The sequence below is a fragment of the Mus caroli genome, unplaced genomic scaffold, assembly GCF_978045245.1.
Source record: "Mus caroli unplaced genomic scaffold, Mus_caroli_1 scaffold_18, whole genome shotgun sequence".
NCBI lineage: Eukaryota > Metazoa > Chordata > Mammalia > Rodentia > Muridae > Mus > Mus caroli.
This window is the reverse complement of record NW_028227273.1, coordinates 48,112,369-48,136,857: the sequence shown is the minus strand read 5'-3', so window position 1 is coordinate 48,136,857 and position 24,489 is coordinate 48,112,369. Positions and strand designations below refer to the sequence as shown.

Here is a 24,489-nt window from a genome sequence, read left to right as displayed (position 1 = left end):
CTGATAGATAGATGATAGATAGATAGACAGATAGATAGACAGACAGACAGGTCCACAGCCTGAGTTGTCAATTGTCCCTGCTGCTCTGACCACACCCTCTGTGAAGGTGCCCTCGCCCCTGAGTACCAGGCCTGAATTACAGGCTGTAAGGGTGTAAGGGAACCTAACCCTCACTACAGAGTGTCCAGAAAGTGAGGATTCAGCTTCCACAGAGATGCAAAAGCCTGGAGACCCAAGGAACAGGGTGGGAAACGGGAGCAGGCAGAAAACACACATGACCAGAGAGCCGGTTCTAAGATGGCTCAGCAGGTAAAGGCACCTGCCACCAAGCATGACCACCGGTTAACATCCCTGGGACCACCACAATGAAAGCAGAGACTGGATCTCAGTTGATCAGTCGTCTTCTGACTACAAGTGCACTGTGGCACACGTATGCACTCTCAGCACACACACCAATAAATGTAAAAAATAATCTAATGACAAGAACAAAAATCCCAGGTTTTGGCTAGGTGTGGTCCTACTATCCTCTAATCCCAGCTCTCTGGAGGCTGAGGTAGGAGAATCATGAGTTCTAGGCCAAGGAGGCTGCACCATGAGCCTAGGGCCAGCCTGAAGCATGTAATAAGACCCTGTCTAAAAGGGGGTGGGGGTGGGGGTGGGGGTGTCTGGGTTCTCGACTTTAAGCCTTCTCTTCCTCCCCCACCGTATTTATCACACCAGGGATCTCAAGGTTTGGACTGCAACTCGGGTATTTACAGCATAATTACCCAAACTTCAAAAATGGCCAGTCCACAAACCTGGGCAGGCTAGGTCCCTAGCCCCAGCCTCCTTAACAGTGAGGTCTCCCTACAGCTTCAGTTAATGACACAGTTAAACAACACGATGGGGAAATGTGCTTAGATCTATTAAAACCTCCTTGTCCCCTGAAGACATGCATCTGGGGTGGGTAGAGTCCCTGGATCTCACCAGAAGAGCAGGCGCCTCCGCTGAAATCGTTTACAGCACACGGATAGGTTTCACACGAAGGCACATTTGATGGAACTGATTTAAGGCTCTCATTAAAATGTTTCTTTGTGGAGATACCCCCCAAGCCCCTCCTATCCAACCCACCCCCCCACCCCCTCCCAGAACACCCACCACTAGAGTTCACATCTCGAACATCAAGAGTCCTCAGAGAAGAAATTGGCAATGTAGCGTGGTTGAGCAAGGGCCATCTCCACCAGAACTTGCCTTTGACTTCAGAAAGCTAAACCGCAGCAGCAAATACAGCTATATCTAGCAGAGCAACACACACCAAAACCCACCAGCCAGCCCAGGAGGCCTGTGAGCTGGGGCTGCCTGCCCATATGGTTGGGCCTTCATCCCCCGGCTGTGTTAAAAAACAAAACAACAACAACAAAACCTTACATACTTCCTCTGGGAGCAGACTCACGGCTTTGCCATGAGCAATGACGACCCCACACATAAGGAATACATACGGGACAACTTAGGAACACCAGTTTAGGAAACACCAGGGTTGGTTTTTAGGCTATGCCTGCCTCTTTTTTTATAACTGGGAGTGGGAAAGACTTTCATTCTCTGGTCCCTAAACCCTCAACAGCTGGTCAGGAAGATGACAGTAGACAATTCCCTGCCCCTGCCCTCCCGGCTAGAACTCTTTAAAGGGAAGACTAAGTAAGTTCTTTTTAGGTTAAGGACTAAGACACACACACACACACCCGGCAGACTGTCTCCCCAAGGAGGGCTGTTTCCGCAGACCACCACTGGTAGTTTAGTTTTGTCTTGGAAGGTAAGGAGGGAGTCATTTGGTTCTTGCTGATTGGGACCAGCAGACTGGGTATATGGGTGGCTTGGCGATTTCCGGTTAAGTCACTTACAACACCTTAGTTGTGACTGACTCTCAGGTGTGATCAGCCAGGAAATAAAAGTCTGCGGGACAGGGTGCCCCTTGTTTGCCCTGGAGATGGGGGTGGGGTGGGGGGGGAGAGGCACACCCTCACCAAAGTAGAGAGGCCCTCCACGAAAAGCCAGAGTTGGGCGCTCTCTTTCTCTATCTCTTTTTTGCCTTTCTGCCTTTAGGAAGAGAGACAATCCTTTCCTCCGAGAACACGGACAGGATGGAAATCCAGGAAACAGCAAAGCAAAGCCCGTCCGCACCTTGGCAAGCCGGCCATGCCCGATTTTGGCAGCGGCCTTCACTCATTAGTCACCACTACAGTCTGGGACCCTCCACTCCTGGGATACGACCCTGGCACCGAGTAGGCTCAAGGCCTAGTTGGAGGAGAGGATTAGGCACTTCTCAATCTAACCTGCCCTCACCCGCAGGGCCATCTGGGGTTCCAGCTTTGCCCCGGAACTTGCAGGGAGGGACCCGGGCGCGTCGGGCCGGCATAGGTAACAAAGCTCCGCGCCAGGCGCGCCCCATGTCAGCTCGGTCGGGAGCCAGGCCGATCTCCCTCATCTGGGCTCCAAGGCCCGGGGCATTCCTGGGTGTCCACACCTTTTCACGGGATGGGAGAGCACTGCTTCTCCAAAAGGGAGATCTTAGCAGAGCTCGGGAGCCGGCGACTCCGGGCAACGCTCGAGCAAACTCTCGGATCGGGCGGGGAGAACTCGCAGCAAACGCGTCCCCGCGCCCCAGTGCACCCTGTCGCCACCGCGTAGGGGGCGTCGCCAACCCAGGATCCTCGAGCCCCCTAGCGAGCCTCTCTACCTCCCCAACCGCCCAGCCCACCTCTCCAGGGCCCTTCCAGCCCCCCGGACTCCCGCGCTTCTCAAAGCATAGCTCGGATCCTCCCGGTTCTCGGGGGACTCACTGGCCAGCAGCGGCAGAAGCAGGGCTCTGAGCAGAGGCAGCGGGCGGGCTCCCATCCTGGCGGGCTGCAGACGAGCAGCGGGGTTCAAGGCACACGGCGAGCGGGCGCACGGACCGGAGCGCGGGGGCCGCAGCAGCTACAGCCCGAGCCCGAGGCGTCCGGAGCTGGAGCCGCGCGCGCCCCGTACATCCAAGCCCTCGAGCGCGCCGCCGCCGCAGCCAAGCCACGCCCCCGACGCCCCCTCCTCTCCGCCTGCACGGCGCCCCGCCCCCTGACGCCCCCTTCCCCGCCGTCGAGGGGAGGAGCTGGCAATAGAAAGAAGGATCTGGGGAGTGATGGGGGGGGGGAGCAGCAGTGGCCGTCTCAGGGGAGTGCCGGAGACCTGGGTGTTGTTCCCACCGCCTAATCTATCCACTGGGACGCTAGAGAACTGAAGTGACTCTCAGGCCTCCGTTAGGCCCACTGAACCTACCTGGAGATCTGGAGCAATAGTTTGCCCAGAATTCTCCAAGTTGGTGGAGTTAAGCAACCCAAACTGCTGCATGAGACAGACCAGCAGGGTGTCTCAGAAGAAGGCAAGGAGGACATAACCAGGATGTCTCAGAAGACAAGGAGGGCACAGCTGTGGTGCCCGGTGAAACAGATGTAGCCAGGGAGGGGGAGGGGCATGCGTGACACTGGACAAATCTGAACCCAAGGTAGAAACCCTGGGCTCCAACCCCCAGCGAGAGCTATTAAACAGACATTCATCCCAAGTCCATCTCCAAGCAGTCTGGGCTGTGTCAGGGCATGGCCAAATCTCCAGCTGTGGGGAGGCCCAACGCAGCCCTTGTTCCAGGCACCCTCCACCCCCAGCGCCACCACCCCCACATTCTTTCTTTGTTGTGAAAGCAGCAAGGGGTGTGGGAGGCGGGTCAGAAGAAGTCAAGCTTTAGAAGATGGGCCCCAGCTGCTGACAGGCCTCCAGGATATGCAAGAGAGGATGGATAGCGCCTTGTCCCCCTTCTGGCTCTGGAGGGCCCCCCAGGCTTGCTTAGACCTCCCTTCCCCCAAGCAGCTGGGAGGGGGGAAGGAAGCCACAGACGGCCTCACAGGCAGGAGAAGTGGCGCCAGGACTCCAGGGTCCTGCCACATGGCCACCACATGTCCCTGACAACCCTGTCCACAGCACCTTCTTCTTGTATGCCTCATTCCCCATCCCCCAGATGCCTTCCTCCAGGCCCTGCTAAAGAGGGTACAAACACGGAGGGAACCATTGAGCCAAGAATTCAACAGTCCTGCATACTACCACTGCCCTCATCCTTCTAGGAAGGGCCCTGAACAACACAACGTCTTCAATGAAGACTCCGAACACAAAATGTTACCTGGTTCATTTATTAAAGAAACAGTGAAATACGTGGACCTGTAGTGAGGCAGCAGAGGGTAAAAGAGACCAGGGCAAAGCAGCCCAGTTGGCCAGCCCCAAACTGACAGAAGAGCCAGCAGCAGGCGCATCCCTGAGGTGCAGACCCACTTTCCCCCACCTTGGGAGCCTCAGTCAGCTACTCTAGAGGACTCCAAAGTAGAGAGCATGTTATCCTGAGGGCCCTTCCGAGGGGGTTCCCAGGGAAGGAGCCTAGACCCTAGAAGCAGCAATCTCCCACATACACCGCTCCCTCTTCACCATCCTATTGAGTTGGGGAAGAGACAGGAGCCATGGGGAATGCTGTAAGGGCTGTGGGGACCCAGCAGACTAGAAGAGGGAGTTGAATGTCAGCTACTTGAAGAAAGGTCCACAGTGCTGGCGCTGAGGCCCCGGGAGACCTGAAAGAGACCAGCAACCACACATCACTGCAAACTCCTGGAGTCTGCCTGCCCTGCAGCGACCAAAGATGGAATCTCTAACCTCAACCTAAGCTCTAGGACTTTGCTTAGGCACGGTCTACTGGAGGAGCTACGGGGGACGAAACCTGGGCAAGAATGCTGACTTGCACAGTGAATGAGCTGACCCAAGAGCTCACTGTGTTGAACTGGCTGGCAGTGTTGCCTGCTTTCTCTAAGGGAGACGTCATGCTGCTGGTGTTCTTACTTCCTCACTAGACCTCAAGAGAAGGAGTAAGACAAGACCAGCAGCTCTAAGTCACTCTGAATTATTACCAGCTTAGAGAGCATCAGCGGCTGGTACTTTCCTGAATAATTCTGACTGAATCCTTTGGCTAGAAACTCTCTCTCTCTCTCTCTCTCTCTGTGTGTGTGTGTGTGTGTGTGTGTGTCTGTGTCTGTCTGTCTGTCTGTCTTTCTCTTCTCTTTCAAGCCATGTTTCTGTGTCACCCTGTCTGTGCTGGAACTCTGTAGACCAGGCTGGCTTTAAACGCAGAGCCCCACTTGCCTCTGCTTCCCCAGCTCTGAGATTAGACATGTGTCCCCCACTGCCACTGTCTCTCGATGCCCAGCACCTCCAATGCCATGCTGTCAGTCTGACTCCTGAAGAGCTCCAGTCTCCCAGGCCACCTTCACTATGGTGAGTCTTCCACCTTCCCAGCTGCCCCTTTGACTGCCTTGGGGAGCCCTACCTCCCTCGGCCCCAGGGTGCCCCTCAGCACGCTCACCTGGAGGGGGGCTGCATTGGGTTGGTTTAGGTAGTTCAGCGAGGCCGCCCGCTTCATGCTGCTGCTGCAAAGAAGGAGAGAAGTGAGGCCCCCATTGCTCCTCTGTGTAGGACACTCTAGGACATTTCTCCGGCACCAGGAGGTGCTGCAGGCCAGGCCTGCTGCCCTGCTTTATCATAGCTCCCCCTTGTCACTTGTCATGTACCTGGAAGGTCTTGGCTCCGTCCCCTGGAGCTTCCTCACCAGGAGCTCACTGCTCCTGCGAAGCACATCCCGGATCTTGCCAAGAGAACCGCTCCTCTGGAGGGTGCCACTGCCATCCTGTCGGGAAGAGACAGGCATTGGGAACCCAAGGTCCCATGTCACCCAGCTTCTAAGTCTATTCCTACCATTTATTCCCTTCCCTGAAGCCCAGTGATTGAAAGCAATGGCCTCATCAAGAACAGATTCCCAGCCAGACATGGTGGTGCACGCCTTTAATCCCAGCACTTGGGAGGCAGAGGCAGGCGGATTTCTGAGTTCGAGGCCAGCCTGGTCTACAGAGTGAGTTCCAGGACAGCCAGGGCTACACAGAGAAACCCTGTCTCGAAAAACCAAAAGAACAGATTCCCAGGGGCCGTCGAGAGATGGCTCAGTGGATAAGAGCACTGACTGCTCTTCCAAGGGTCCTGAGTTCAAATCCTAGCAACCACATGGTGGCTCACAACCACCCGTAATGAGATCTGACTCCCTCTTCTGGTGTGTCTGAAGACAGCTACAGTGTACTTATGTATAACGATAAATAAATAAATAAATAAATAAAGCAAGCAGATTCTCAGGGCCAGGCCTGAAAGGATGGGCTAACTGGTGGGAACTTCATGACTCATAACCTGCACAAACTTGGGGAAAGACAGCCTCAGAGTTCAGGACAGTAGTAGTGAGCAGACTTACCCCTGACCACTCCACAGCCACTGATGCGTCTTCACCTCCCTCGAACTTCACGCTGTCTCCAGGGCCCTCCTGGATGGCCTTTCTACCATCTCCTTCCCCGAGCAGCTCTGCCACCTTGGTCTGACTGATGGGGTCAGTACCCTGGAAGAAAGAGGAGGAGATGCTAGGAACATGGCCCAGCCTTATAAGCACTGGCTGCTCTTCCAGAGGACACAGATTCAGTTCCCAGCACCTACGGGGCAGCTCACAAGTTACAAGGCCTGTAACCACAGAGCTGGGGATTCAGTGCCCTCTTCTGACCTCAGTGAGCACTGCGTGCATGCAGACACATGTGCAGGCAAAATAACACACACACACACACACAATTGTAAAAGAACAAGTACTGAGAGAGAAGGTTGGAATTGAGGATCATTTCAGGGGTAACCTAGAAACCTCGTGCAATGGAAACTCTCTGGAATCTATGAGGGTGACCCTAGCATAAACTCCTGGTACTGGGAGACACAGAGCCTGAACCACCTTCTATACCAGGAAAATGGAGGGACTGGGACACCAACCTGGCCACAAGTCTTCTATGTACAGTTAGTTTGTCCTGACTACAAGATGTGCTGAGGTAAAGATGGTACAGAACTGGTGGGGGCCAACCAATGACTGGCTCAGTTTATGACCCATGCCATGAGTGGGTGTTCACCCCTGACACTGCCTAGATGGCCAGGACCAGAGGCTGGATAACCTAGGGTACGATAGAATCAAACAAGGCTGGGGGCGGGGGGCAATGAAATGAATGCTGCTTATATTCTGCTGTCCTTGTAGGCTAGAGCCTAGCATAATCATCATCAGAGAGGCTTCATCCAGCGACTGATGGGAGCTGATGGAAAGACCCACAGCCAAACATCAGGCAGAGCTCATGGAATCCCTCAGAAGGGGGGCAGGAAGGACTGTAGCAGCCAGAGGGGTCAATGACATCAGGAGGTCCACATAATCTACTACCCAGGGCTCATAGGGGCTCACAGAGACTGAAGTGACAATTAGGGAGCCTCGTATGGGTCTGAGCTAGGTCCTCTGCATACATGGTACAGTTGTGTAGCTTGGTGTTCTTGTGGGGTTCCTAACACCGGGAGCAGAGGCTGTCTCTGACTCTTTTCCTCATACTGACTTGCCTCTCGTCCAACCTCTGAGGGTTGTTCTCCCTGGGAGGCCTGCTCTTTTCTGAAGGGAAATGGAGGGGGTGGGGAGGAGAGGGAGGGCAGGAGACTGTAGCTGGGATGTAATATCTGAGAGAAGAATACAGTAAAAGGAAGGAGCCGGGCCCTCACACTCCCTAAGTCCCAGGATGTGGCTCGCCTCGCTCTTTTTCCTCTCAGCAGCCAGTGCAGGGACAGTGTCTCCCCTCCTTACTATGCGCCTCACTCAGCAGCTGGACAGATCTGCTCTGTGTGGCTCCAGTACATCCTTACAGACTTGTATGTGGTAGCTATGGCCCGGAGTGAAAGGCCACTTTTTAAGTCAGTTCACACCTGCCCTGGTTTGGATTTTTTGAGACAAGGCCTCAAACTCATAGTAATTACTCCGCCTCAGCCACCTGAGTACTGGAATTACAAGCGCAAGCCACCATACCAGCTATGAACGAAATCTTAGATCTGCACCCGACACAAAGGGCAAATTTGCAGTGAGAACATTCTTTTTGTTTTCCTTTTTTCTTTTCTTTTTTTTCTTTTTCCTTTTAAAGATTTATTTATTATATGTATATGAGTCCACTGTAGCTGTCTTCAGACACACCAGAAGAGGGCATCGGACCCCATTACGGATGGTTGTAGGTGACCATGTGGTTGCTGGGAATTGAACTCAGGCTCTCTGGAAGAGCAGTCAGTGCTCTTAACTGGTGAGTCATCTCTCCAGCCCGCATGAGTGAGAACTTTCTTTCTTTTTTTTTTTTTTTTTTTTTTTTTTTTTTTTTTTTTTTTTTGGTTTTTCGAGACAGGGTTTCTCTGTGTAGCCCTGGCTGTCCTGGCACTCACTTTGTAGACCAGGCTGGCCTCGAACTCAGAAATCCGCCTGCCTCTGCCTCCCGAGTGCTGGGATTAAAGGCGTGCGCCACCACGCCCGGCGAGTGAGAACTTTCTTTTTTTTTTTTTTTTTTTTTTTTTTTTTTTTTTTTTAAAGATTTATTTATTTATTATATGTAAGTACACTGTAGCTGTCTTCAGACACTCCAGAAGAGGGCGCCAGATCTCGTTACGGATGGTTGTGAACCACCATGTGGTTGCTGGGATTTGAACTCTGGACCTTCGGAAGAGCAGTCGGGTGCTCTTACCCACTGAGCCATCTCAGCAGCCCGAGTGAGAACTTTCTTAAAAACTACCATGGCCATAAGACTTGGTCCCCCTCTCAGCACATGCACAAGAAACCCAAGAAGTCCCTTGAGTCCTTGTCCCCAGGCCCTTCCTTCTTGGCCCTGCCATCTGGACTTGTATTTTTCTTTGGGGCAGGGTTTTTTTTTTTTGTTTTGTTTTTTTGTTTTTTTTTAAGATATATTTATCGGCTGGGTAGTGGCGGTACACACCTTTCTTTTTTGTTTTGTTTTTGTTTTTGTTTTTTTCGAGACAGGGTTTCTCTGTATAGCCCTGGCTGTCCTGGAACTCACTTTGTAGACCAGGCTGACCTCGAACTCAGAAATCTGCCTGCCTCTTTCCAAGTGCTGGGATTAAAGGCGTGTGCCACCACTGCCCGGCCACACCTTTCATCCTAGTACTTGGAAAACAGGCAGGAAGGCGGATCTCGGATCTCTGAGTTCAAGGCTTGTCTACATTTCCATAGAGTCTACAGAGCCAGGGATATACACAGAAACCCTGTCTCAGAAAAAATGCCTGTGTGCCTGGGTGATATGTGTGCATCACATGTGTGCAGTACCCATGGAGGCCTGAGACCACTGGATCCTCCAGGACTTGAGTTACAGGCCATTGTAAGCTGCCTGACATGGGTGCTGGGAACTGAACCTGGGTTCTGGGCGGCAGCAGCAGCAGCAGCAGCAGCAGCAGCAGCAGCAGCAGCAAGGGCTCTGAGTAACTGAGCTAGCCACTCCTGATGCAGGATCTTAGTAAAGACCACGGCTGGCCTGGAACTCCCTCCTACCTCAGCCTCAGCGAGTGAGCACCATGGCCCTGTGGTGTGGGCTCCTGACCTGTTTCCGGGAGCGCAGAGCACATTCCTCCAGGGTCTCAGCTGCCTCCAGCTTCCCCTGGCGCCTGTACAGAGCCCCTAGGTTTTTCAGAGTAGTGTTCACTGTGGGGCTGCAGGGAGGATACAGAAATGGAGTGAGAACATAGCCCAGCAGCAGAGCACTTGTCAAGCACACACAGGCCCTGCAGACGTGTAAGTGCTACAAAACAGAACAATGGAAAAGGGCAGGAGAGGGGCAGAGAAAGGGCTGAGAGAAAGTCGAGGGGAGAAGGCTCTGAGATCAGGAGGCTAGACAGAGGAGCCTCAGAGGCTCCCTCTCTGGTCCCTGGCAGTTCACCTGTTCACTCTGCAGGCCCTGTACCACCCTCACGGGCTCCCCCTCTGACCCTTGGCAGCTCACCTGCTCACTCTGCAGGCCTTGTACCACCCTCCGTACTCTGCATAGGGTGCACTGCTGTCACGGGGCCGGCTCTGGGGATGAGAACAGAAAGACGCTAGGAGGCAGGTGGGCACGGGCTAAGATGCAGACTGGGTAGAGGAAGGCATTGTGCACTGAGGGCTGGGCAAGTGAGTGAAGCTAAGCTAAGACAGGCTTAAGGCAGAGGCCCTGGGAGCCGCCAGCGCCCGGGTAGCCCCACTCACCCTGCTCATCTCCTCCCGTTCCTCAGCATGCATCCAGATTGGCTTGTGGTCATCTGAGGATGAGATATTGCATGAAGAGGTAGGAGAACAGACCAGGACGTGTGTGGGGATTCAGAACCCACAGGCCAATGGAGCTGGACTGAGGGGGTGTGGCTGTCCCTACAGCCTGTGTGTGGTCCCTGATCTAGCCCGCTCCCAGACCTTCCCACCCACTCACCATCCACAGAGCCAAACTCCTGCACATGGGCACAGGTTAGGATCTCTTTGTACAGAGTCTCGGCCTCAGAGTACTTGCCCTGCTTTAGGTAGCAGGAAGCCTAGGAAACAGCAACAGAAACCCAGGAGCAAGAGATGAAGACGGCAGGTCTCAGCCAGACTCAGGCAGCTCCACTTGGCATCTGGCTCCAGAGACCCTGCTCATTCAACCTGTTCTCATTACAGAGTTAGTTATTCTTGCCCAGCTCCGATTGCGACTGGGAGCCTCTGTCAGCAGATTGAAGCAGACCCTTCCTTCTCAGAGGCAGCCATAGAGACAGGCACCAAGTTGGCCAAGGACTGTGCTCCGTTCTGAGGCTTTTTAAGTCCAGGACCCACGTGGGAGGCCTTTCCCACCTACTCCCCTTCCACCCTTTTGTCTCTTCCTTCCTTACCAGGTTATTCTTGGTCCGAGCCACATTAGGGTTGTCTGGCCCTAGCTGGCTCTCATAGATAGCTAGTGCCCGCTGATAATAGCGTTCCACCGCCTCGTACTTGCCCTGGTTTTGACATAGGAGGGCCAAGTTGTTCAGCTGTTTTGCCACATCTGGATGGTCGGTGCCCAAGACCTGAGAAAAAGCATAATTATGTGTGTGCACGCACATGAGGAGAAGGAAAAGAGGGAAGAAGATAAGAAGCTGTAAAGGGGAGGAGGGGGACCAGGGAGGATGAGGAAGGAGGTGGGCACCTTCTCTCGGATCTCCAGTGCCCGCTGGCACAGTGGCTCTGCCTCCTTGTATTTACCCCGTTTGCCGTACAGCACAGCCAGATTGTTGAGTGTGGCAGCCACCTGCAAAGAAGGCCAAACCCCATTACACCCCAGATGGCTCAGCAGGGAAAACGCTTGCTGCCAAGTCTGCGGACCTAAATTCACAGGACACAGGGAGAACCATTTCCAGCAAGCTGATTGTCCTCTGGCCTCTGGATAACTCCCCCCGCCCCAGCCCCCGTAGTAACTTCAAAAAGGACACAGACAGACAGAGACATTGTACCATCAGAGCCAAAGTCTGGAATGAGAAACTATGAACAAAAAGGCTGAAGCTCTATGGGGTGAGGTATCGCCCCCTAGAGGGACTTTGAAAATTTTCTGATGGTGGTTTCTGGCTGCAGTCCAGTGCTTTCAGCAAGGGGAAACAGGAAAGCCATGGATAGTGTACGTGTGTTACAGGACTCTGGAGACTTTGGAACACCCCTGGACCTGTGAGCAAGGGGCAGAAGCACTGGCATCACTGGGAGGAGGTCAAGGTCCTGGTGCCACTGACATGCAGCATCCCTGCCTGGCTAATGGGACATCACAGGGAACTGTTCTCACAAGGTCACCTCATTTCCAAAGCTGTGATGGCCCATTTTCTCAACTTGGACAACCCATCAGTTGCTTGGCACTCTGTCCCTACTCAAAGCTGTTTTCTAGAACTTTATCTTTTAAAAAAATTCTTTTTTTTTTAACAAAGGTGTAAACGTCTTTTTTTTTTTTTTTTTAAAGATTTATTTATTTATTATATGTAAGTACACTGTAGCTGTCTTCAGACACTCCAGAAGACGGTCAGATCTCGTTACAGATGGTTGTGAGCCACCATGTGGTTGCTGGGATTTGAACTCCGGACCTTAGGAAGAGCAGTCGGGTGCTCTTACCCACTGAGCCATCTCACCAGCCCTAAAAAAATTCTTAATGATGTGTGTGTATGTGTGTCTGTGATATACCATGGTGCCAGATGCTTTGAGTCACCTGATGTGGGTTCTGGGAACTAAAGCCGGGTCCTTTGAAAGAGCAGTCCACTCTCCTAACTGTTGAGCCACACCTCCAGCTACCAACTTCTTATTTTCAAAGCCTTTAAATGTATGTGTATGTGTGTACGTGTATGTATATATGTATATGTTTCCTTCCTTCCACCATGTAAGTTTGAGGATTGAACTCAGGTCATCAGGCCTGGCAACGTGCAGTTTTACTGCCTGAGCCATCTTGCCAGCGCAAATTTCTAGACTCTTCCTCTTTTATACAAATAAAAATGCCCTGTGAATACCTATAATAATGCTGCATTTTAGGCCAGGCATGGTGTGCACATCTTTAATCCCAGCACTCAAAAGGCAGAAGCAGGCAGATCTCTAGGAGTTAAAGGTCAGCCTGATCTACACAGCAAGGTCCAAAACAACCAGAGCATTGTGGGAAAAAAACCTGTTATATTAGTAATAAAATGCTACCCATATGGCTTCTGCTTTTTGTCTTAGCACTTCTATAAATCCAACGTTAGAATCTTGGGTTTTGGAGTTTTTTTTTTTTTTTTTTGAGACAGTGTTTCTCTGTCCAACATCAGATTATTTTGTTATATTTTCTAGGAATTTGTACTCGGCTACTTTTTACATTGTATTGAGTGAATCATGTAATAGAAAATTACTTTCTGTCTCTATTATATTCATTAGAGTGTTGTCTCGTTACATTTCAGGGGGTTATATGTATAGGGAAGATATACTAACTGTAAATTAAATTCCAAGAAAAAAAAACACTTGTCATACAAAGGAAGTCGAAGGTCTAGGTGTATTGCCTCACTAAGTTCAAGCTAGGCAAGAGACTGCTGCTCTAACATGGCAAGGCCGTGGGTTCCTAAAACCCCATGAGGGAAAGTGGGTTAAGAAAGGGGAGTAAGGAGGGACAGATGTGGGCAGAGTACTTTACAGACATGCTGGCTGGGGAGATGACTCCAAGGCTAAGTGCAATGGCTGCTCTTCTAGAGGACCTACCTCTAATTCCCGGCACCCATATAGGATGCTCTCCTCTGGCCTCTATAGGCACTGTACACCCACGGTGCACAGACATACATGCAGGCAAACTACCCAGACACATAAAAATAAAATAAAGAGAAAAGGACTTTTTGAAAGAAAATGTCTCAATTAAACCTTGTTATTCTGTACAATTGCTAAACCCTAATATAAAATGTAAGCAACATTAACAGGAGTCACTGGGCCTCAGAGAACTGAGAGCCAGAGTTCACTAGGTGAAGGCCAAAAGCTCTCAAGCCTCCTTCCTACACATGTGGTGAGTGGACTGAGGGCAGCACACAGAGGACTAACAGGCCAAGACAGCAGAGACAGAGGGGACGGAGTAGGCGGGAATACTGACGGCTGGGTGGTCCCGGCCCAGGGTGCTCTCCCGGATGCTGAGAGCATCGTTCAGCAGATGAGCAGCCTCCTTGTACTTATTCTGGTCCCTGGAAAGCAGCAGAAAGGACGAGCGTGAGCGTGAACCCCGTCCCCATACCATCTCCTCCCTCCCTTCCTTCCTTCCTCCGAGAGAACTGAGGCACACTTAGAGACTGGGAGGACAGGAAGAAAGCTTCATGACACACCAGGCTGCAGACACTGCCATCGCAAGAAGAAGTCACAAGTCTCCATAAGCAGGAGCCACAAACAGGATGAGGCACACACTCTCTCCAGAGAGGCCAGAGAAACAGAGTCTGAGAGATGAGTTTGGGAGGGGGGGGCAGTCCGGGACTGGAGGGAGGGGTCCAGTGTGGGGACAAAGCCTTGCAGGGTATCCCTGGGAGGCCCAGCAGAGAGCAGAGGAAGGTAGGATGAAAGCTGCTGTAGACAGCGGAGGACGGCAGTGCTCACCGGTACACCAGAGCCAGGATGTTGAGCATGGTAGCCACGTCAGGGTGACCTCGGCCAGATGTGCGCTCCAGGTCCTCCAGCGCTTGCTTGCAGAGTGGCACCGCCACCTCGTAGCGACCCTGAGCTGCATACTGGATGACCAGGTTGTGCAGGGTCCGCAGCCTCGCTGGGATCTCATAGCCGCCCTGCTGGGCCGCTGCAGCGCCCTGACCACGGGACACTAACTCATCCCCAAAGAGACAAGGCATTTCCTCAGAGGACTTCTCCTTTTCCCTTGCTGCCTGCCCCTCCCCTCTCCCTCCCTGTCTCTTGGCTGCTCCCCACTAGGCTCTCAAAGGAGACTCCACACCACTGCTGTTCTCTTAAGCACACCCTTGCACCTGTGCCCATCACAATCCCATTTATTCGGTCAGTAAGTCACTCAACTAACATTTGCTAGGGGTATCCAGCAAAGCAAAAACATGAAAGGCGTGAGGAATCCTTTGTGGCTCCAGCCCAGGGTTATTCTCTGCTAGACTGCAAACTTACTCTCATCTCGGTAATCCTCGTACATAGCACACTTATTAAGTGTTGATGGGTACAGGGGAGGGAGGGACTCAAGTCCTAGGCTGGAATGTGCCCAGTCTCCAGAGTGGACAACTTATCTCTGGATGTGGAGATGCTACTCAGACTGGGCCACAGCTTGAAGCAGCTTCCTGCGGCCCGCACCCTGCAGCCCCACAGGCAGACTCACAGTCGTTGCCAGAGTCCTCCTCCTCCTCATTGGGGAACAGGTCATCCAGAGAATCTTTGGTGGCCTCTCCCTCCTTCTCCTCCTGGAAGAAAAGGGACAGCATGCCAGACCCCAAGGGCCACTTCATGGGTTCTTCTAAGCCACAAACCCACCAAGCAATGGGGTTGAAAGCTTCTGCCCCTGGGAAAGACCCACAGCTGACCAGTCATGCACAGGTCTCCTGGATGGGAAAGCCAGGGATGTCATAGACAAAATAGCGTAACTCTAGTTCTCATCCCGAAAGCTCTCTCTCTAACACCCTGTTCTCCCTCTCTCTAATGCTCACCTCTTGCAATTATAGCCATGCGATCCCTGTGCACTTACACTGATTATACGTCTCTCCTGTCTCTCCTGAGGGGAAGGAGTATGTCTGCTCTTACTGACACGTATGTACCCACAGTGTCTAGCTCTGCCTTGGGCTTACCATCTCTTTGGTCAGTGTGGGCTTAGGACCCAGCCCTCACTGTCAACACATTTCCACAATGGAAAATGTGCTTTTCTTCTTCGGGAATGGCAGCCTTACACAGAGGCTTATCTGTGTGTCCCAGGTAAATCATCTCTTCATCCCCTGGACAGAGCAGCAGTCCGGCTAGCCCTGGACTGTTAACTGTAACTCCTCCTCCAGGCCAGCAAGCTCCTCTTTCCCCACAGCATCCTTGAAAATCCAGCACAACTTCTTCTTTTTGGGGGGGGGGCGGGGTTTCGAGACAGGGTTTCTCTGTGTAGCCCTGGCTGTCTTGGAACTCACTCTGTAGACCAGGCTGGCCTCGAACTCAGAAATCCGCCTGCCTCTACCTCCCAAGTGCTGGGATTAGAGGCGTGCGCCACCACGCCCGGCCCAGCACAACTTCTACCCCACTTAAATGAACACACTGGGGGGCTGGTGAGATGGCTCAGCGGGTAAGAGCACTGACTGCTCTTCTTCCGAAGGTCCTGAGTTCAAATCCCAGCAACCACATGGTGGCTCACAACCACCTGTAATGGGATCTGACGCCCTCTTCTGGTGTGTCTGAAGACAGCTACAGTGTACTTATGTATAATAATAGACAAATCTTTTTTTAAAAAATGAACATATGGTTGTAACTACCTCCCAACTCTGTAGCCCGCCTCCTCTCTGGACCCTTCTGACCATGCCAGTCCTCAGGGACCTATCTATGTGGCTCCTCTATCTGATGGAGCCACATCCACACTGTGTGCTTGCTGCTTCATCCAGTCACATCCGTGTCCTTGTGTGTGAGTCCAGTTCTGCGCAGACCTGAGAAGGCAGGCACTTTTCACAGCCTCCTCCTCTCTGCACTCACACCGGCACAGGCACAGGGATACATAAGCACCAGCTCACTGAGAGAAGACTGTAAGGGAGTCTCCTCCCTAAGTGGGCTGTGCTCTCCCTAACTGTAGCCCTTAGGATTCTGGGTTCCAGCTGTCTGACCGTTTGTCTTTGCCGCACATCCTGGTAACTGAGAACGAGAGCTTTCGGCCCACTCTCACACGCTCACCATGCCATGGCCGTCCTCGTCATACTGCCGCAGCTGCCTCAGGAACTCCAGGTGCTTCTTCTCTTCCTCTAGCTGAGCCACAGCCTGCTCGCTGCGCTGCAGGCGCTGCTGAGTGCCCGCCAGCTCATCCCGGAGCCACTGATTCTCCTGGCACAGCCGCCGCACTTGGGCCCGCAACTTTTGCTTCTCAGACTCCACTGTGCTCAGGTGGCTAGCCAGAGCCAGCATCACCTACATGGGAACATCATATGAGCTCCAGGCTTTTGGATAAGAGCATCCAGGGACAGGTAGCCTTCCGGAAGATGACGGAGAGGGAGAGGAAGCAATAAGCGGCAGTGAGTGGCAAGAGATGTATCATAAGCCGGGCATGGTGACGCACACCTTTAATCCCAGCACTTGAGAGGCAGAGGCAGAGGCAGGTGGATTTCTGAGTTCGCGCCAGCCTGGTCTATAAAGTGAGTTCCAGGAAAGCCAGGGCTACATACATACCCTGTCTCGAAAAAACAACAACAACAAAAAAAGAGATGTATCATAAACAGATGCTCCGAGGCTCGAACAGTGGCTCTCAACCTTCCTAATGCTGTGACCCTTTAATGCAGTTCCACGTGTTGTGGCTAACCCCCAGCCATAACATTATTTCATTGCTATTTCATAACTAATATTGCTACGTTATGAATCGCAATGTAAATATCTGATATACAGCATGTCTGATAGGTGACCCTTGTGAAAGGGTCATTTGACCTCCCAAGGGTTACAACCCACAGGTTGAGAAATACTGGGCTGGAGAGAGATCTCAGTGATTAAGAGCACTGGTTGCTCTTCCTAAGGACCTGGGTTCAATTCCTGGCACCAACATGTTGGCTCACAACCACCTGTAACTGCAGTCCCAGGGGATTCAATGGCCTCTTCTGGCCTCTACACATACCAGGATTACAGGGAGTATATAGACATAGATGCAGACAAAACACCTATACACAAAATAAATGAATGGAGTTAAGAAAGAGAGATACTCAGGCTGGAGAGACTGCTCAGAGGTTCAGAGCACCGACTGCTCTTCCAGGCCTCCCTGGTCTCTGCCCTTAGTCTCTAGTTCTACTCTCATCCAGAGAGCAGATGATTCAGGCCAAATCCCATCACTCCTCAGACATCCCAACAGCTCTCTCAATCTGAGGACAGCCTCCCAGCTCCGCACTTTCTGTGGATGTCTCCCACCGGCATCCCTCCTCCTCCTGAGTTATCTACATTGTGCCCTCACTCACTGTGCACCCTGCAGGAACCAACAGCTGCTCTGCAAATCACTAAACCTATGAGCCAGGCTCCAAGCAAGGCCTGTTTGCCTGTACTGCCTGCTGGACCATCTATCCCATGGTGTGCCTCCTCACCCGCTCTGCTCAAACATCACCTTTTAAGTGAGGGATTTTATGACAGCTCTGTATCCTCTTCCTACTTCCCTCCTTTCTTAAAGATTTATGTCTTTATTTGATGCATATGAGTACACTGTCACTCTCTTCAGACACACCAGAAGAGGGCATCAGATCCCATTACATGGTTGTGAGCCACCATTGCTGGGACTTGAACTCAGGACCTCTAGAAGAGCACATAGTGCTCTTAACCCCTGAGCCATCCCTCCAGCCCCTTCCCTTCTTTCTTTGTCTTTGTTCTGTCCTTAGCAATGATCACTCTGGTCCAGTAAATCATTTACATATTTACCTGAGCTCTAGCAGACTCTCCCAGCTATAATATCAGCTCCGAGAAGAACTGTGCTGTGGTATTCTATACTGCACCACCAGCATGCAGAAGAGTTGACACACAGTAGTCACTTAATGAACATTTAATGAATCAACAAATCCAAGTTTCTAGGACAAGGCAACCCCCAAACTTGCATCAGGTCACTGGAACACTTGGCATCCCCCCTTATTCTTACCTGGGCCTCGCTCAGCCCCAGCTCAATGTTCTCCATAGACCGCCGCAGCTGCCGGGCCTTCTCATGCACCAGTCCTTCCTCATGGCCTCCCTGTTGCAGACACTCAATGGTGTGGGACAGGCTCTGCAGCACAGCCTGATGTTCACTGTGTAGGGCCTCCAGCCCTTGGCTCACCACCTTGGTGCTGCCCAAGATCTCCTCTTGACTGAGCCGGTGCCCTGCAGGCTCATCCCGCTGCCCCAACACCAAGCCTGACATCCTAGGCTAAAGAGAAACCACAGAGTTCAGGTGGGTCAGAGGAAAGACACACTACTAGAGATTGGCGGGCATCCCGCAGAGGGAAAAGAGTATGGCTGACCCCATGGCTAAGCTGATGAAAGAGGAGGAGTTAGCCGGGCGTGGTGGCGCACGCCTTTAATCCCAGCACTCGGGAGGCAGAGGCAGGCGGATTTCTGAGTTCGAGGCCAGCCTGGTCTACAAAGTGAGTTCCAGGACAGCCAGGGCTATACAGAGAAACCCTGTCTTGAAAAACCAAAAAAAAAAAAAAAGAAAGAGGAGGAGTTCCACGGCACTGACCATAAAACTAAGGAGAGGGAGAGGAATTAACCCGGATAGAGATCTGTAGGACAATCGGGCGGGCTTGGAGCTAGAGGAATTCAAGGACTTGGCAATTGGAGACAGGGCATGGGTTAGGGAAAGGAAGCAGGGGACCTGAAGCATTGTAAGAATCATAGAGGACTTGTGGGAGAGCTGTGCAGAAAGCAGTGTCCCAATAAAGGGGAAGAACCCGAGGTTAGGGATGTGGGAGGACAGGAAACAGCAGCCCTCATGACAGGGCTCTGGAAGGTTCAAGGTCTTCAGGCTGCATCAGCAAAGGCACTAAGCCCAGCACCTCCCAACTTGCTGACTTCCTTCCAAATCACCTTCTGGCCCCACTTCCCCCGCCTTCCCTCCCCCCTCCCGAATTTAGCCGGTCTTCCTACTTCCTCCAAACTCATCCCTGAAGTCTCCTTACCTGCGTACAGAGCAGAAGCCCTTGGCTTCAGGCAGCTCCCAGGCCAGAGCCCGGAAGAAACTCTGACCTGAAACTAAGGATTTAGAAGGCTTTGTACTGCCCAAAGTCCAGAAGTCCGGCAGTCCCACCCCTTCTCTGTCACCACCTCACAGCCTCTCAGAGAACCTGGCACGGAGCCCCACCCAGGACAAACACCCTCCCTCCTTCAGCCTTCAAAGACTTGTACTAATGTCCCTTCTTCCTTAAGTCACTCTCCTCATTCCCGCTCTGTGCAGTTACTTTCTCCAGATAAGGAGACCTGCAGCAAGGGGTGTGGTGCGCCTGAGAAGGGAGACCCGGTTAGGATTCCCAACAGGATTACAGCAATCGCCTCCTTCCATAGCTTTGTCTGACATAATCACCTAACAGGCGCCTTAAAATGCCTCGCAAGTGCCGGATGGTTCAGGGATGCATAGCAGATCTGCTGAGCACAGTGGGGTCTCGGAGCCGGGCTCCAAGCGCAGGCTACCCAAGCCTGCGGGCCCACAGTTCAGGAGTGTGTCTAAGGTTCCTGCCTCGCCCCGAGGGCCGAGGGTGAGGACAGAGTAAGATCGCCAAGGGCTGAGGGGAGAGGTAGGGCAGAGTGAGTGAGAGCAGAGTCGCTGCCCGGGACCGGACAGCAGACCAGCTCGAGGTCACAGTCAGGGGTTCCCATAGGGGGCGGGGCAGGTTGTCCCACTGTCTGGACGCCGAGGGGCGGGGAAGAATCGCGGGGGGGGCGGAGTTTTTGAGTCAGTCTAAAGTTTTCTGAGGTTAGTAGGAAAGGACTTATTCATTTGTCCCGGAATGTGGGAATAAGAGTCAGTGTAACCTTAATTCTCAGCCCCAGGGGTTCTCCCAAAGACTCACCTGCAGTCTGCCGGTCCGGCTACCGCCTCCGTGGGTGCTGCCCCTTTAAATTTATCATGGCTGCCGCTCGAGGCAATTGTTTTGACGGCTCGGAGGGGCGGGGACTGCATCTCCATCACGTGACCCGAGCAACCCCCGATGATTGGCTGAGAACTTGTTCTTCGTGGAGGCAAGAAAGCGTGTATCCTGCGGCGCTGCCGTTCTGTGCCCGCCTCTCTCGTGTCATTGGAAAGCGACGGTACCGGGACCGGAACGTCATCCCTGAGCGCCAGGCTCTGGATGAAGGTAAAAGCGAGCACGGCGCGGAGGAGCCCGGCCGGCTCATGGCGCTGTGCGCGCTGACAAGTGCTCTGCGCTCTTTGAGCCTGGCATCCGCGGCCATTACCGCCCGGGTTCCGACTCTGCTCCCTGCTGCCCAGGTAATCCGCTTACCTGGGAACTAGGATTGGTTCCTTCCGCCTGGGCTGTCGGGGATCCCGCAAGGCTAGGTGCGATCACGTGACCTTTGCTCTCCGTTAATGCCGATCTCAGATACGGGCTTCCAAGTGCTTTTGCAAGCCTTTACTAAACAGGTTGGAGAAGTAACATTAAGGTGCCAGCCATAAACCAGGCAGAGAAGAGGACTGAGTTAACTGACCTCCTGAGAGTTCTTATGCACATTTTGGGGATGGGAAACCTGGTCAGCATGCTGTCTTACACCTTCTGGGGCTAGACAGATTGACTTCGCAACTTGCCCTGCTACTGCAGATTAAACCTAGAGCCTCGCTCATGCTATGCACTTCCTCTACCTCCCAGAACCAGTGCTCTTAACTGTTTTAATGTACGATTGGGTTGTTGCTGATATTAGGGACTGTCGAACAGTGGGTCTGTAGTGGGCAATGGTGAATCACACACACAAAAAAAAAAAAAGAAAGAAAGAAAAGAAAAGAAATTATTGATCTTGCTTCTCTGCATTTCTCAGGCTGAGCATGGCAGAATTTAGCAAATGTATATTTTATAATCCAAACTAAACTAAACACTGAGTCTACAGCGAGTGGAAAAGCAAAATAATCATTTTCATTCATACTCGAAAATTCCTGAAACCGTGCATTGGGCAAACGGCACCGCTGCTGATGGTGGTGATAGGTGTGTGGAGTTTACCAGCTCTGGAGAAGTGAATTCTTCAGGGAAGGAAAGGTTTCCAGGCAAGAACTTGAAAGGAATTAGAAGATGATGAAAGGGAGACCCTCTCCTTGGAGAATTATTTCAGAGGCTTACCAAGTGATTACCAGGCAACTGGATAAACACTTTACACTGGTATTTGTGAAGGAGATTAGGGGGCAGCGTTCTGAGATGCTTCTGGGAAGCTAAACTTAGTCTATGTGCTTTCTTGCTTGGTTCTCTAAAAGAGAATATTTCCTTTAATCCCTAGATACAGAGCAATGTTCTCCTTCAGCTGCCCCCTGCCTTGGTGTCACCCTCTTACCGCCCAGTGCATATTTCTGCGGATTGCAGTGCCAAGTTTGTGTCCTGGAAGAGTCGTACCAAGTACACAGTTAAACCAGTGAAGATGAGGAAGTCCGGGGGTCGAGACCATACAGGTGGGAAAAGGGCCTGGACCATTCAGGAGGAAAGTGCGTTAGGATCCTGGTTTTGTTTTTTGTTTTTTTGTTTTTTGAGGCAGGGTTTCTCTGTGTAGCCCTGGCTGTCCTGGAACTCACTCTGTATACCAGGCTGGCCTTGAACTCAGAAATCTGCCTGCCTCTGCCTCCTGAGTGCTAGGATTAAAGGCGGGTTCCACCACTGCCCCGCTGCATCAGCATCCTAGATGTCTATAGCAGTGCACTATAGCTTGTAAGATGTCATTGAGGTGCATCTCACTGTGTGGGTCATGACTGAAGCTGAAGAAGAGACCACAGAGAAACAGATAACCTGCTCAACGCAAGGGCCCAACATTATAACGGTTTAAATGATGGGAATCCAGTGTATATCCCTCCCAGTACAGTTTTAGTAATCATATTTTTATTAAGCCATGTAAGTGTTACCCCACAACTTTTACAAGGAAGCCCTGGCCTCTGTTCACCCACATGCTATGGCTCGAACCTGGGACCTCAGCGCTCACAAGGCAAGCTCTGTACCGCTGAGTTACACCACCAACCCTTTGTTGTTTTTCTGTTTGTGATATAATAGTGAGGGAGTACTACTGTCCAGTCTAGGCTGAGAGCTATTCTAACCTGAATCACATCCCTGAACTGTCTTGATCCTAGGCCGCATCCGAGTACATGGTATTGGTGGAGGCCACAAACAGAATTATCGCATGATTGACTTTCTACGGTTCCGACCAGAAAAGGAAACGGCACCAGGACCGTTTGAGGAGAAGGTTGTGGTAGTCCGCTATGATCCTTGTAGGCAAGTTTGGGATGGGAAATGATGATGGTGTGGTCTGAATTGTTGTTTTGTAGCTTCTCAGAAAATGTGGGCTTTGTCCGTCATCCTGAACAGATCTGCAGACATAGCTCTGGTTGCTGGGGGCAGCCGGAAGCGCTGGATCATTGCCACGGAAAACATGAAGGCTGGAGATACAATCCTGAACTCTAACCACATAGGCAGGATGGCAGGTGAGGGATGGCTGGTGGATGTTTGGGGTGGAGGTCGCTGGGTCTCGTGCTGATGAGATCCTGTCTTCTAGTGGCTGCTCAGTCCTGAACTCTAACCACATAGGCAGGATGGCAGGTGAGGGATGGCTGGTGGATGTGTGGCATGGAGGTCGCTGGGTCTAGTGCTGATGAGATCCTGTCTTTTAGTGGCCGCCCAGGAGGGGGATGCACATCCACTTGGGGCGCTGCCTGTGGGGACCCTCATCAACAACGTAGAGAGCGAGCCTGGCCGGGGAGCCCAATATATCCGAGCTGCAGGTATGGGCACGAAAGCTACCCACATCCCACAATTGGGATAGCGCTATCCTGGGAACCCTGTAGACCCACATCTGTTCCAAGAACAGGAAGAAACAAACAATGAGAGGATCAATCTGTGCTTTGTTTTAGCCTAGATCATAGTGTATGGTCTTCTGTGTTTCATGTGCCCCCGAAGGGCAAAAGAAGGGTGGCATGTGGCCTCAGATCCCCATGGAAACCTCCCTCTGATTTGTGGAGGCTGACCAAGCTGTTTCCCCTTCCCAGGGACATGCGGTGTGCTGCTTCGGAAGGTGAATGGGACAGCCATTATCCAGCTGCCCTCTAAGAGGCAAATGCAGGTGTGTATGGGCACAGATGGGAGGAGTCAGCAAAGAAGGAAGTTTTGACCGGGCAGTGGTGGTGCATGCCTTTAATCCCAGCACTCAGGAGGCAGAGGCAGGTGGATTTCTGAGTTCAAGGCCAGCCTGGTCTACAGAGTGAGTTCCAGGACAGCCAGGGCTACACAGAGAAACCCTGTCTCGAAAAACAAAAAGAAAAAAAGGAAGTTTTGGACTGTCCCTCAGTATCTCCCAAGTGTTTATGATGCCAGGCACTGCCTCCCTCTGTGTCTGCTCTGTTTCTGCTACCTGGCTAAGCATGCCGTATCAGGCCAGAACTTTAGAGTCGAGATGCCCTTCCCAGCCAGGCCGGGCCATCTGTGTCTGTAACCCCAGCATCCCAGACACTGAGGCAAAAGAAGCAAGCCACCTAGGCTTTCTCAGAAAGCCAGAAAAAGACGTAGGTTGAACCACCAGGTTGGAACTGGCTTTTAATCCCATCTCTCAAGAGTCAGAGGCAGGGGTGTCTTGGTGCAGTGCCAGGTCAGCCAAGACTACATACCTTCCCAGACCCTGACTCCAAAAGAAAACCACAGACACAAACATAGATATGGGGAGTCTTTTCCTTAACTTTTAATTCATTGTTGGACCCACGTTTATATTCTAATGTTTTGTGTTTCTCCCTTCTCCCGTTCCTCATTGAGTGTAAGAAGTCACCCAGAGTAGTGTTCCCAACACTGCCCTGCAAGCCTCGGGTCCCCACCGGTGCCTTCTTGTCTGCTTCTCTCGTCAGGTGCTGGAGTCGTGCACTGCAACCGTAGGCCGGGTTTCCAACGTTAACCATAACCAGCGGGTCATCGGAAAGGCAGGACGGAACCGCTGGCTGGGCAAGAGGCCTAACAGTGGGCTGTGGCAACGCAAGGGAGGCTGGGCCGGCCGAAAGATTCGGCCACTGCCACCCATGAAGAGTTATGTGAAGCTGCCGTCCGCTGCTGCCCAAAACTGATTACCCTGGACTCTAATAAAATGTCCCTTGTTTTTATTTCTTACTACCTTTTCACTTGGGAGGGCGCGGTACAGAATGGACGAGAAGTAAACAGGGATAGAGGGAAGAGGATGGAAAAAACGGATGGGGAGGGGGCAGAAATGACCTCCAAGGTCCTATCCAG

General features: G+C 52.2%; 3 protein-coding genes across 7 annotated transcripts in view; 1 reads left to right on the top strand and 2 right to left on the bottom strand.

Moving 5' to 3' along the window:
* Ptk7 (protein tyrosine kinase 7 (inactive)) overlaps nt 1–3,020 on the bottom strand; it is a 68,925-nt gene extending 65,905 nt beyond the window's left edge. The window contains exon 1 of the mRNA XM_021186463.2: nt 2,817–3,020. Within this exon, the coding sequence (XP_021042122.1) occupies nt 2,817–2,871 (55 nt within the window). The 5' untranslated portion in view covers nt 2,872–3,020. The remainder of the gene's footprint in view (nt 1–2,816) is intronic.
* A 1,151-nt stretch (nt 3,021–4,171) lies between these two features.
* Klc4 (kinesin light chain 4) lies at nt 4,172–20,196 on the bottom strand. 5 transcript variants are annotated; one of them, XM_021186175.3, is made up of 17 exons: nt 20,110–20,182; nt 19,222–19,294; nt 18,207–18,470; nt 16,283–16,513; nt 14,748–14,829; nt 14,015–14,234; nt 13,524–13,611; nt 11,097–11,198; nt 10,804–10,977; nt 10,371–10,470; nt 10,154–10,206; nt 9,912–9,982; nt 9,513–9,621; nt 6,335–6,475; nt 5,610–5,725; nt 5,405–5,468; nt 4,172–4,619 (listed from the first exon to the last, which is right to left on the bottom strand). In XM_021186175.3, exons 3-17 carry the CDS (start codon nt 18,462–18,464, stop codon nt 4,569–4,571), a joined length of 1,860 nt encoding a protein of 619 aa, XP_021041834.1. In that variant the 5' UTR covers nt 18,465–18,470; nt 19,222–19,294; nt 20,110–20,182; the 3' UTR covers nt 4,172–4,568. The 5 variants fall into 5 exon arrangements, with proteins under 5 accessions (XP_021041834.1, XP_029327252.1, XP_021041835.1 ...); XM_029471392.2 differs by lacking the exon at nt 20,110–20,182 and adding an exon at nt 19,623–20,084; XM_021186176.3 differs by lacking the exon at nt 19,222–19,294 and having other exon boundaries at nt 20,110–20,196.
* A 145-nt stretch (nt 20,197–20,341) lies between these two features.
* Nucleotides 20,342–24,362, top strand: Mrpl2 (mitochondrial ribosomal protein L2). The gene is made up of 7 exons (XM_021149127.3): nt 20,342–20,528; nt 21,521–21,689; nt 22,356–22,497; nt 22,591–22,706; nt 22,893–23,003; nt 23,268–23,341; nt 24,114–24,362. The coding sequence occupies exons 1-7, from the start codon at nt 20,433–20,435 to the stop codon at nt 24,324–24,326; spliced, it is 921 nt and encodes a 306-aa protein (XP_021004786.1). The 5' UTR covers nt 20,342–20,432; the 3' UTR covers nt 24,327–24,362.
* Nucleotides 24,363–24,489: the final 127 nt, after the last annotated feature.

Bases quoted from the DNA above. Each gene is read 5' to 3' on its own strand.
- Klc4 (XM_021186176.3), bottom strand. From the start codon at position 18,464: ATGTCAGGCTTGGTGTTGGGGCAGCGGGATGAGCCTGCAGGGCACCGG. The intron at 10,978-11,096 runs GTGCCCACCTCC...GCTTTTTCTCAG, and splicing joins CACTGGAGATCCGAGAGAAG to GTCTTGGGCACCGACCATCC. The intron at 4,620-5,404 runs GTGAGCGTGCTG...GGTCTCTTTCAG, and splicing joins CCAATGCAGCCCCCCTCCAG to GTCTCCCGGGGCCTCAGCGC.
- Mrpl2 (XM_021149127.3), top strand. From the start codon at position 20,433: ATGGCGCTGTGCGCGCTGACAAGTGCTCTGCGCTCTTTGAGCCTGGCA. The intron at 20,529-21,520 runs GTAATCCGCTTA...TTTAATCCCTAG, and splicing joins CTCTGCTCCCTGCTGCCCAG to ATACAGAGCAATGTTCTCCT. The intron at 21,690-22,355 runs GTGGGAAAAGGG...TCTTGATCCTAG, and splicing joins CGGGGGTCGAGACCATACAG to GCCGCATCCGAGTACATGGT.